Raw genomic sequence first — 13,293 nt, 5'->3', positions numbered from 1 at the left:
GCCATGACTTTTTTAATAAGGAGTTTAATATAACCTGAAATCACTTGTCTGATACCTATCCAATTCAGTTTTTGTTCGTTTTGTGATCCCAAACTTGTATTCTCTTGAATTTTTTAAACTTGCAAAAATGCAAACTTCAACAACATACATCATTGTTGAGATTATGCGAAAGTCTTGCAAATTTACTACCAAATTCCCAAGTTGAACGCATAAAATTCTACGATTTCGGTTTACAGAGAAGGGCATGAGTGTATTAATAGTAGTAGCTAATATTTAAATGACTTTATTTTAAAACTTACATACATATTCTGAACGTTATGTCTGTGACAAAATTATATCAAAACTACGGTAAAAATTTTACTTTGCTATTGAAAACATGTTTGTTATAATTTTGTCATAAATTTCATAATACGGAGGTTATTTTCAACACCAAATAATTTTGTTGTATTATGTAAATTATGTAAAAAATCAATGTACCTTTTAACCCTCCGTTAGTCGCAATCATTTTCAATCGATACTAGTCGCAATGTATCAAATTGATATCAATAAAAAAAGGCGCGTTTGAAAATAATCTCTTCACTTTTTATTTCGAAAACATAAAAACAATATTAAATGCAATGTAATTCCAAAAAAAATGCAGTAAAAATATAATTTGATCCAAAAATAGGTTGATTAAAAAAATTTACAATAAAAAAATGTTTGCCTGTATCAAACAGATCAGTTGCGAGTAACGGAGGGTTAAGATTTTCTAACAGTTTTAAAGGAAATTAGCAAATATAGTGTCCTCATAGAAATGAACAACTACACCATTTTCAATTGAAACAAATAACCTTATTTGAAACAAATAACTTTAAATGTAATGGAATCAAAATTGATTTAAAATTAAGAAGAAAAAAGAATTTAGAAAATTAAGCACAATTTTCTCAATACCTGGGCGGTTAATGCGTAATTCAATCCGAAAACGAAAATGTGTGCTAATTATATTGTAATTCGAGAAGATTTATTTTCGAAATCGAATTAGGGAGTAATCCCCCTGTTTAAAATTGTTTCTTTTGTATGAATACTACAGCTATAGATATATATATATATAGAGCGGAAACTCTGCTGTCAAAGACCTAACTCGGTTGTGAAAAACCTAAGTATATTTTAGTAAAAAAAACTATGTGAAAATAAAAATAAAACTAGTATGTGTGATTTTTTGAGTAATTTTTTTGTTTGAGTTTTTTTCTAGTTTCCGCTCTATGTATATTTACAAAATTTTTATTGAAATTAAGAAAATTCCAAATGAATTTTAGAATTTCAAATTGAAATTGTGAATTAAATTAAGTATTCCAATATTATAGTGATAAAATTTTAAGCGAAATTATGAATATCAATTTGAAATTGAGGAAGTCCAAATAAAATTGTTACTATCAATTTGAAATTGAGAAAAATTTCTACTGAAATTGAGAATTTCTTTTTAAAGTTGAAAAAATTCTATATAAAATATCGATAAATTTATTTACATAAGTAAATTTCTTTAAATTAAAAAAAAAATAATATAATCAAACTTGGTTGATCTCATATTGGATTCCGAACAGTCGTACATTTTAATTAAAAATGTTTAAATTTTCTCTCTTTAAATAGAAATACTCAATTTCATTTGGAATTTTCTCAATTTCATATTTAAATTCCAAACTTTAACTTCATATTCTTAATTTTATTTGGGAAATTGCCAATCTAAAATAGAAATTAGCAATTTCATTTGGAATTTTCTCAATATTGTGTATAAATAATATTCTCAATTTCAATTAAAAATGGTGGTTATTAGTAGTGTTCATACAAAAGGATGAATACCTTACATTGAGAATTTGACTGTGCAAAATATTCTATACCCTACACCTTTGCATTAAACTACTTATCTGAAAAAATGTTGGCAAACAAATTTTGAGTATGAAAACTATTTTTGTAAATTCTTATTTGAACAAAACTAAGGATATTTCTATTAACACTCAATTCCGCAATAGTAAAGTGTGTACAAATTTCAGATTATGAAATTGACTTCAAAACTCATTTTTTGAAAAATTCAATTTTATTGACACCAATGTAAAGTAGAAATATAGGAATTAATAATGGAATATGAGTACTGAGGAAATATGTATACGCTACTGGGAAATTTCTTAAGCTACAATTGAATTATTTGACAGGCTGAAACCAAAAATCACTGTTGTCATCTTTAGCCAATTGTGGCCACAAAATATCGGTAGCGCTGCTCGAATTTTACGAAGAGATACAGTATAAAATTTTCAACATTTTGTTAGTAAATTTTCACAAATAAAATTCGCTATTCAAGAGTGTAGAGTTCCATATTTAGAAATTTCCAAGTCTGTAGTAAATAAATGTCAAAGGATGATAGCATAGACAACAACTAGATAGGTAACTGAGAGCCAAAAACCTGAGTTGGTTGTCAGAAACCTAATTCATGAGAATGTATTGCATGTATTTTGTATCACCCGTATGTGTGAAAAGAGAGTAATATTTTACTCTCCTTCCGTTCTATGCGTTTATTCTATGGATGATAGTTTAATACTTGACATTTTATAATTTGACAGCCAATTTAACTTCATAAACTCAAATTTTGCCAATCTTTAGAAGTTTACTTATTATGAGACACACATCTAAAATTTATTCATATAAATATCCTAGAAAGAAAATAACATAACTTCAAAGAATACAGAAAATTTATTTTTTAGGCACTTGAAGAATTCTATGCATTTTCTAATACGATACGACCTTCATCAGCATTTTTTTGTGCCGCATATTTTAGTGTTAGCTCTAAACATTATTCATTTAAATCACCAGTTTGATTTGATAAAGTACATCTTATTATTTAGCTTTGTTCCACCACTACTAATCAGATTTGAAATCGTTTCCGTACATAAATTTTTTGACAAATAGAATCTTTAAATCTGACTAGTACTGAAACAGAACCAATAACTTAAATTTTCCTTAAAAAAATATACATGCAAATATGAAGGGTATATAAGCTTCGGCTGAAATATAGCACAATTACTTGTTTCAATTTACTTTGGTGTTGCAAACTGAGGACATTTTTTCATTTTGTTAAAAAAAAACTAGAATTTTGTTGAGGTTATGTTATCACTTATGTAGGTGCTGGGGGGTTACTCCCTAATTCGATTCGAAAGGAAATCGTTTCGAATTACAGTGTATTTAGCACACAATTTCGAACATTTCCGTTTACAGATTGAGTTACGCAGTAACCCACCTAGTTTCTTTTGCTACATTAAAAAAAATTATTAATGAAAAGTATTTATTGATTTGTTTTTAAATCAATTCATCTTACATATATGTATTTAAAATTATTTAAAACATTTTGCTTATTTCATGTTTCTACCTACTACTTGCACACAATCATTTTTCATTTATCTCATAATTTCTTCTTTTTTTACTTTCTTTTCATTTAGGAAAATTTGGCTAAATTTGATCAACATTTTACATTATTTTAACAAATCACAAAAATCAATCACTGCTCATTAACAAAAAAATTATCATTAAATTTAATATTATAGTAGAAAATGTTGGATATATGATGATGGGATGATGGATTGATCTAAAAAATTAAATAATTAAACAAAAAAAACAAAAATATTCAAAATGAATTGGACATATTTTTTTTGTTAATACAACAATTTGTATTTTGATAAAAAAAGAGACTGACTTAAATTACTTTCCGCTGAAGAAAAAAAAAGAAAAACTTAAAAACCTCTAAAACTACAACATCGTTATTAAAGGAAAGAAATCTTAAAAAAGAGAGAGAAAACAAGAAAACCTTTTTAATTTACTGGCAAAATTAAAAAAAGGAAATGAGAAACAAAGAATTGATTTCAAATCAAAAACAAAAAAAAAAAAAAAACTAATTAAATAATTAATAAAAATAAGAATATAATTGCTGAAGTGAAACTTTAAAAGTAGGAAAAAAAATCAAGTTTTTTTCTTTAAAACAAAAACTTTACACATATTTTTCTCCTTACAAAAACCAACATAAACTTTTTTCATTAACGGAATGTAATTGCTGAATTAATTAAATTAATATTTAGAAAAACAAAACAAAAAAAAACAATACATTTTACATTAACAATACTTTTGATTACAAAATTAAGCTAATTATTTTTTTAAACATAAAAAACAAATATTCCGGGAAAATTTTTAGATCTAGTACCAAAATCACTAGTTCTAGAATGACTGTGCAACCACAACCAATTTAGATTATTAGACAACATCCACAAAACTAGTGATAAAGCAACTACTACTACATAGAACCCGTTCTGAAGAACAATATTGTGATTCTTCAGGACTTCTAAAGAGGTTAATAGGAACATGATATTTAAAACTAATTAAACATTGGTTCTAGATTAGTTCACAATGATTACTGGTGGCTATATGTATGCGTTCTAGAACTAGTTATGGAACTAGTGCAATTTTTTTTCCTGGGATATATTAATTTATATAGAAAATTATTATAAAAATTTATTAAGGCCGGAAAACAACTGATCTTCATTTAAACTTGGTTTAAGTTAACCAACCATTAGCCTAACTCTGTGTGTGCTTGGTCATAATGAAAACAAAGTTTTTGGTTTATGTTGTTTGGTTAGCTTTAAGCTTAGTTTAAATCTGAGTTAAATAAACCTGCTTAACTCTTATATATACATACATAATTATATATATAAATAAATATATGCATAATATACCTAAATACATAATAATTATGAATTATAATTGATTAATTGACAAACAAACAAACAAAAATTAAGGTTAAAACCTAAAAAAAAACATAAATACGTATAACACAAAAACAAAAAACAAATTATAACGTATTTTTAATTTATATATAAAAAAACAACATAATTTTATATAAACATTTGTAATTTATTTAATATTTTGTGTTTATTATATGTATAATGGGCAGCCTGTTTCTTTATTTTTTAAAATTTATTTTTAATTATCTATTATTTATATGTATGTGTATACCTATCTACCTACCTACCCATATAAATATTAAATGTCTATTGTCTATGTATTGTAATATGTAATATTTTGTAAATTTTTTTTTATTAAAAAATAATCGTTTCTATTTTAAAGATTTCCTATACAATTTTGTTTAATATTTGACAAAGAAAGAAAGAAAAATAATGTATAATGTCTATTCTAATGTTTTAAAAAGATTTTTTTTTTATTTATTTTAATATTGCAATTTTTTATGGAATAATTAGGCCATGTTTTGAAAACTAGTTATTATGATATTTTTATTGTTTTATAATATTTTATTTTATATAAAAAGAAATTAGTTATATAAGCTAATAAATTCTACTCGTTTATATGCTATTTTTTAAAATTCTTTTTATTCTTTGCTGTAGAATTTGTACAAAAAAAAATTTAGTAAAAAGTAGAATTTCCTTTTTAAATTTGTTGAATTAACTATTGTATTTTTCCAAGTTAGAAACATTTAAAAACTAGAGGATTTTCATACAAATTTTTATAAAAAAAATGCTTCTAGTTTTTGTTTTAACATAAACAATTTATGTAAAAATTCCTCTACACATACGTTTAAATGGCATCTTTATTAATTCTAGAAAATGTTTTGGCATTAAAGCTTCGAATGTCCTTACAATTACAACACTTTTTCAAAATGTATACAATACATTTCATAATTGAAAAGAGCTAACAACTTCATCCACTTTTGAACTTCGAATTAATTAATTCAATCTAATTCATTCAAAGGCTTTTATTTAAATAGAATTCATTCATCATCAAATTAATTCATAATGGAATTAATCCATAGCAGAATTCATTCAATCTTTGAACTATTACATTATTATTAATTCAAATCTAGCCCCCAAGGACGAAGCCTATTGAAACTGGCTGAAATCGGTCCATTATTTCACCTAACCCCCATACAAATGTCCTCTCGAAATTGGACTTTATCGGTCATAAATGTTTAATTTATTTATGTATCTACGCTCCAAATAAGTTTTATATATACAAAATTCATGTCACCAAATTTTGTTACGATCGGTCCATAATTAGTCATAGCTCCCATATAGACCCGCTTCCGAAAATCACTTTAACGTGCTTAAATCACTTAAAAATGTTGGTATATACACAAAATTCAACATAAATAACTTTCATATAGGCATAAATCACACGGCCTAATTTTATGGTGATTGGTCCATAATTGGTCATAGCTCCCATATAAGGCCCACTTCCGAAAATCACTCACGAATATAAATTATTGATATTTTAAAAGAAAAATATTTTTACTCATTTACTTGGTGTAGGGTATTATATGGTCGAGCTTTGTTTTGCTTTTAATCATTTACAAAATTAATTGAAAAAAATTTACTTAAGCCTTTTGGAATAGATTTGAATTGAATCCATAGATGACAACTAGAAATGTAACTGAGTACTAGAGTTGTGTAGTTCATGAATAGCCGAGTTCAAATTGAACTATTCACTCATCTGAGCGAAGTGAATCGTTCATCGTACTGAGCGTTTTCAGCTCATCACTGAGCTGTTTTGTAGTATGCTCATATTTATTTCACTATTCATTAAGGGCTGCACAAGCACATTCATTTTGTCCTCTTCACTAAACCATATGCCTCAATTCAATCGTCAATGCTGTAAAATTCCTTCACTCACAAAACGAAATGGTCATTATACAACATACTGAACGAATGAGATAAAAGAGCGACGACCTAGTTCATTTGAGTGAGCTGAGCTGAATAAACACAACTCTACTGAGTACCAAAAACCAAAGTCTGCTGTAAAAATTCAATTCATGAGAATGTATTGCCATGTATTTTGTTATTGTATCACTTATATCTGTGAAAAGAGAGCTTTTTTTCGTTGTATTTCTCTCTTCTTTCGTTCTATGTATTTATTCTATGATTGAATAATTCAAAACATTTTAAAATCTATTTTGTAATGGATTTGAATTCCAAAAAAATTTAATGATTTAATAAGGAATCAATCAATGGATGGGAACTTTTGCCATTGTCTGCACTTAAATGCCAAAATAGCTAAAACGTTGAAAATATGTTCCGAAAATTAAGTTTTTTCACAAAAGAGGCGGCTCTGACGTTATTTAGCGTTTTATGTCTTATTAACTTTTGTTGAATTTAAATAACAAGATATTACTTTTTTTATAATCTGGGCTTTGTCAAGTTTCGATAGGGTTTTTATTTTAGATGCATTTACATTAAGTTTTCTAATATACTTATACGAGACCGAATTGATGTTTTCTCTATAAGAGAACCTTTTGGGGGAAAAAAGGTTAATTTTAGATGTTCTGAATTTGAATGTGTAGAACTTTTTATAGGGACCAGATAGATAACTGTATGAAACTTGCTATATATCAGTCAAGAAATTTAGATAGTATGTACTTTGTTATCTCATTTAGTTCAAGAGATGTTTGTGTTGACAATTTTTTTTAAATTTTCCCCGACTTTTGCCTCCTTTCCAACTATGTATCTCTAATCTTTCACGAGCTACCGAAATATTTCCAAAATAAAAAATTTCAAAATCATTGTGCTCGAATGAATTGAAAATTAGGGGTACCCGTTTTGAAATAATTCACAAAATTTACGCTAGATCAGCAGACATGATCATACTGTAGTAGCTATTTCCAAGTACACTATCATTATACATGGAGATATAAACGCACTTCTATCAATGAGTGATCTCTGCATATAGTCCAATTGATAGAAACGTCATCAGGATAAAACGAAACGTCATCAGGATACCAGGCAGCTTCAACAAAGTAAACTAGCCAAATGAGTTTAAATGAAGCGAAATTAATTCCACTTCCTATCGGATTGGAATTCTGTGACAGGACGGATTAAATAATAAGAACGCGCATGTTATTTCACAATCTCCAGACTGCTAAGGCGATTTTAAACTCCCCAAAATGGATCTGTAAAGTTATTTTTTTTAATTAAATTCGAAGTTACAGAATTAACAAAATCAACAGACTCTGAAGAAGCTAAAACAAAATCGTTCGGAATAATAACGACTGAATTGAAATCATTCCGAACGAAATGTGTGACATGCCTGTATGCTTTTGTTTCAGTCACTTTTATAAAATATTTTTGTTATTAAAATTTTTTAAAAATTACAATCTAGTTGATACTGAGGGGTTGTTCTGTAATTTGTTTCGATAAGTAAATCAGTCGAATTTGTATGATTTTTACATTACAAGCCTATCATAGAATTCCAATCCGATCGAAAGTGGAATTAATTTCACTTCAAAAAAAATTAAACGAAAATTTCACTTTCAGTTTTCAAAGTGGAATTGATATTTGTTTATAATTATTTGTTTTTCTATAATTTTTAAACAATTTCTGTACCAAAAACTTCACTTTTTTTGTAATATAAAAAAAGATGTCAAATTAAAATCTGAAATAACGAAATCGATCGGTATAAAAACTATGGAATTGAAACCAATCCGAACAAAATCTGTAACATATTTCGAAGGTTTTCTTTCGAATCGAATACAGAATAACCCCTGGGGCCGAATTACCGCATTCGATATCGAGTAAATTCGATCGTAATTTTATTATTTGAGATTACGGCATTCGATATCGAGCATGAAATTTAGTACATTTTGTTATAATTACGATATTGAAATTATTTTTCGATACGATAGTTCATTCGATCACGAGTGGGGTAATTCGGCCCCTGCTTAAAAATTATTACAAATTATTACATTGTATTTTAGTCAAATTTATACCATTATTTTATACCTTTTTTTTGAAAAAAATTATATTTATTTTGCATCAATGTCTTCTTTAAAACAAATTTTAAGTTATTTTTCAATACATATTGTATGTGTATTTAAAAAAAAAGAAAGAAAAACAAAAATTATTATTTTTTAGCTTAATTAAATTTAAAATAAAAATTTTTATATATTTTAACCACTCTCTATAAATACGGTCATATAGATTTTGACTTTTGCATACAAAATACAAAAAAATTATAAAAAATATATTAAAAATATTAAAAAAAAACCAAAACAAAACAAATCACATTTATATGCATAATTCTAATATTTTCTATATGTGAATTTAATGTTGTACGTAAATTCCCAATTGAAATTAAAATCTAAAAACAAATAATATATACATATTTAAACATAAAACATCTTTATTTCATTTATTATTATTATTGTTAATAAATATGATTTAAACAACATTTGATAATCTAACACAAATTTTGAAAACCTTTTTTGTAAATACAAACTAATAGAGTTAACAAAACACTCTGTTTTATTTAATAATCTCTTTATTTTTAATAATTAATATTATTATTTGATAATATTTATTAAGTTTATAACATACTCTACTCTACTTTGACATATTTTACTTTTTTTTTTGTTTGTTTATTGACTTTAATATATTTAGTTTCACATTTTTAAATTATATTTTATATATTCAGCCAATATTTAAGCAAAAATAAACAAAGCAAATATATATAACAACAAAAATCAATAATAAATTATGTATTTTGTTCATTTAATTAAATATATTTTATGATTTTAAAGAATTAAACAATACATAAATAAAAATAAACAACAACCAAATAATATTATATTATTAAAAACAATAGTAGTTTTTTAATTTGCATATTGAAAAAAATAATAAAAAAAACAAGAAAAACAAAACAAAAAAAATTTAAAATAACTATAAAAATTACGAATGTTTTATATTAAAAGTAAATAAAAACAAAAATTATGATAAAATTAATTAATTAATCATTAAAATAACAACCAACGATGTAATTGAAAGAAATAAAAAATAATACTAAAAGTACTATTTCATTTAATTTAAAAACAAACAACAACAACAAAAAAAACGTAAAACAAAATATATAAAATCATAATTTTAAAAATTAAACAAGAGTTTCGTTTCTTTGGTATCCGTTTTAGAGAAATTTTCTTAATTTCCAATTTTTAGCATCTTTTATAAAAAAGGCAACTCAAAAAGCATCAGAAGACTGGGAGGGGCGGGTTAATTCTCGCATTCGTATACGACCGAATACTTATTCGAAATTGCGAGTTTTTATTTTTGGGATTCCCTTATTTGATATCGAATAAAATGTATAGAGGGTGTATTTTTAATCACGATAGAACTTTGTAAAAAATAATACAAAAAATTAAATTTTAATCAAAATAATATTGTATTCGATAGAACAATACATGGGATCCAGCTATGGGCCACGGCCCTTTGTAAAAACTAAGATCATAATCCAGTGACTTCACATGTCCCTACCGGAAATAATCGAGAGGTATCATATCGCTCGACCTTGGAAGTCCACTTCTCGAAATAAAGTTATCGCCAAATTTTGATTTCATATCGCCATATGGCACGTAGCGGCATCCTGTTGAAACCACATCTCGCCCTGATCAATGTCAACCATATTTTCAAACAAAAAATCATAGATCATGGTGCGGTAACGATCTTCATTGACCGTAACGCGAGCTCCGGCATCATTTTAGAAGAAATAAGTTCTGAGGATGCCACCAGCGTGTTAAACGTACCAAATGGATTGGCATATGAGGCAATTTTTTTATTAACAAACCCGTTAAGCCAAAAATGAGCCTCATCGCTGAACACAATATTGCGATAAAACACGGGGTCAGTTTACAACTGCTCTAGAGACCAATCGGCGAAAAAAAAGACGCATATGATAATCTCGCAGCTTTAATTCCTGTACCACCTGGATCTTATACGGGTGTAGGGCAAGATCTTTAAATTTAGATCTTCACACTTTCGTCACAGCGGCGATATTCTCTTCAGTATGCACATTCATTGGACGTGTTGGTGTTATTGCATCATTTAGAGAATATATGGTATGAAATCTATATGTAGTTCGACGGATGGCTTACTAAGATGGTCGATTATGTGCGCCATAAAAGTCACAAAGAGGTCTATAAGTTGCGCGAAACGATGACTGATTTCCAAGTAAATTTGTATAATTTTTTAGCGTTGTTTGATCGTCAATCTATTCCTGCTGTTTTGCCAGAGTATACTGATCATAAATTTCAAGAAGTGAGTTTGTATGAGAATGACAGTTCGTTTGACAGTTAATCCTTTCGTAAATTCTATTAGGCTTAAAAACACCCTTTATTTAAATTTTCTCAATATAAAAATAAAAATCTTAATATCATTTAGAATTTTCTAAAAATTCAATTTGGAACCAAAAAATTACTTTGGAATTTTCTCAATTTCCAAGAAAAATTGTGTAACTCTAACACTTTATATGAGAGGATGTTGTCACTCTCTGATTATGAATATTGCTAGGCTATTTTCTAGGTACACAACGTCATTGTCCAAGTAAGTAAACTAATTTCCTCATGAACCAGAGCTTCGAACTAATTAATTCAATTTAAGCTTAATTCACTAAAATCTTTATTTAGAATTATAAATCATAATTTAGAATATAAAATTTACATTAATTAGCTTAATTAAGAATCATTTATTTGAATAGAATTCCTTAAGAGTTGAATTAATTCATAATTTCAATGATAATGGTGGTAATAGCTTACTTTAATGAATAAATACATTTACATATTAAAATGCATTACGAATTCTTGTATGCCACTTGAGGCAGAATAAAAACACCCCTCTACATGTAGAGTCTACATGAAACCTAGTTCTAATATCGTTACCTTGGTGCCAATGTTTAATTGTTTACCTTGACAAAGAACTTTCGATTGTTGCTATCAAATGAAAAGTCTTCTTCTATTACTAATTTATTTTAGTGTATTTCATATTTTGTAAATTATTAAACATTTTGAAAATTATTGAAAAAAAAAAATGCAAAATCAACAGAAAAGCTCAAGTGCCACAGGTGAAGCCAGATTATGGCCCAGCGAACGTATACCACAGGGTGGACTTTTCCATACACCAAAAATTGAGTACAGCAAAGAGACAGCGGATTTGTTGAAATGTAAGAAAACCCTAACGATCAACCATTTTAAAGAAGTTACAAAAATCCTGTTAAAATAAAAAATATAAAAATTTAAGATCAAGAGTTTCCAATAGCTTTAAGAAGCTATTGCGCTAAATAAACTTATATTTTTTTATTTTAATACTTTTCTTGCCTTTCCTCTACAATTCCAACACATTCCTTTTAGTACTGATGCAAGAATCCAAAATGACCATGCTAATGCGCAAACAAATCGACTATCATCTGCGCAATGGCCAGCCACTGCCCAAACCGGAACCGCCTCGTTTAAATATCTCCAGAGATCCCGATAAGGAGGCTTTGGAAATCCTACAAAGAGCTCACAATGCTAAACGTAAATCTTTATCAGAAATTAGAGCCAGTGGAGCTTATGACCTGCCAGTATATAGGCCAAAACCCGACGATAAACTACCCTCGGAAAAAGCTAAGAAACTATTACAAGAAGCCATGTCGGGATTACGTATATCAGAGACAACATTGAAACCTAAGCGTAGAGAGAGGAACAAAAATGAAAATAAAACCACCACGGATGATATAATCGATGAATGTATGATACTATATAAGATTTGTTGGGAGACATTAATAATTTTAAAATTGATTTCATTATTTTTCTTCAAAAGTGCTGCATCAAATCAACGAACGTGCCGAATGGTTGGCCGAAATGGAAGAGCTGGGCGAGGGTAAACGTTACAGAGATGAGATACGCGAACAAATCGCACAACGTTTGCGGCAAATTAAGGCTTTGGAAACTAAAAGAAAATTACAAAAGCAGGGTTATCGTTATGTGGAGTAGAAAGATTTGTGGTAATAAATTTTGGTTATACAGCAATAATTTGAAGTTATAGAAACTTCTTTTTAAAAATATTAAATAAAATACTTGTATGAAAACCTTACTATTTAATAACTTTTAGTTGCAAATGGTGGAATAATGCAAATTGATATAAAATCGATTGTTTTCATTTTAATTAATCGATATGTTTTATACAATTTTGTTTTATTATTATACTGATTTCGGATTTATTTGAAACTTCTCTCAGGTATGTTAGAATCAATGGAATCAAAAGAATTAATTTTGTATATCTTAACAATTTCATTAATGTATTTATTACGAATTAATTCATATGCTTAATTCCTTAGTATTTCAAACTTATGGAAGAATTTATTTTCTTAATAATGGTTTTATGAAATGAATTGCTGACATTTTTAATTCTGAATTAAGATTTTAGTACATTAAACTCAAATTTAATTAGTTAATGTCGAGTAAAGCTTTCG

The 13,293-nt window shown here is 27.1% G+C and overlaps 2 protein-coding genes across 3 annotated transcripts in view; both read left to right on the top strand.

Annotated features, from left to right (window-relative positions):
- smg (smaug) overlaps positions 1-5,382 on the top strand; it is a 31,549-nt gene extending 26,167 nt beyond the window's left edge. For both annotated transcript variants that reach the window (XM_065503042.1, XM_065503041.1), the window contains exon 8: positions 3,465-5,382. In XM_065503042.1, the coding sequence (XP_065359114.1) occupies positions 3,465-3,506 (42 nt within the window). In that variant the 3' untranslated portion in view covers positions 3,507-5,382. The remainder of the gene's footprint in view (positions 1-3,464) is intronic.
- A 6,451-nt stretch (positions 5,383-11,833) lies between these two features.
- Positions 11,834-12,842, top strand: LOC135955161 (UPF0193 protein EVG1 homolog). Its single transcript, XM_065505468.1, has 3 exons — positions 11,834-12,003; positions 12,191-12,568; positions 12,642-12,842. Exons 1-3 carry the CDS (start codon positions 11,871-11,873, stop codon positions 12,812-12,814), a joined length of 684 nt encoding a protein of 227 aa, XP_065361540.1. The 5' UTR covers positions 11,834-11,870; the 3' UTR covers positions 12,815-12,842.
- Positions 12,843-13,293: the final 451 nt, after the last annotated feature.

This window comes from Calliphora vicina, chromosome 3 (genome assembly GCF_958450345.1).
Source record: "Calliphora vicina chromosome 3, idCalVici1.1, whole genome shotgun sequence".
NCBI lineage: Eukaryota > Metazoa > Arthropoda > Insecta > Diptera > Calliphoridae > Calliphora > Calliphora vicina.
Note: the sequence above shows the minus strand (reverse complement) of the source record. Positions and strands in the feature narration are given on the sequence as shown.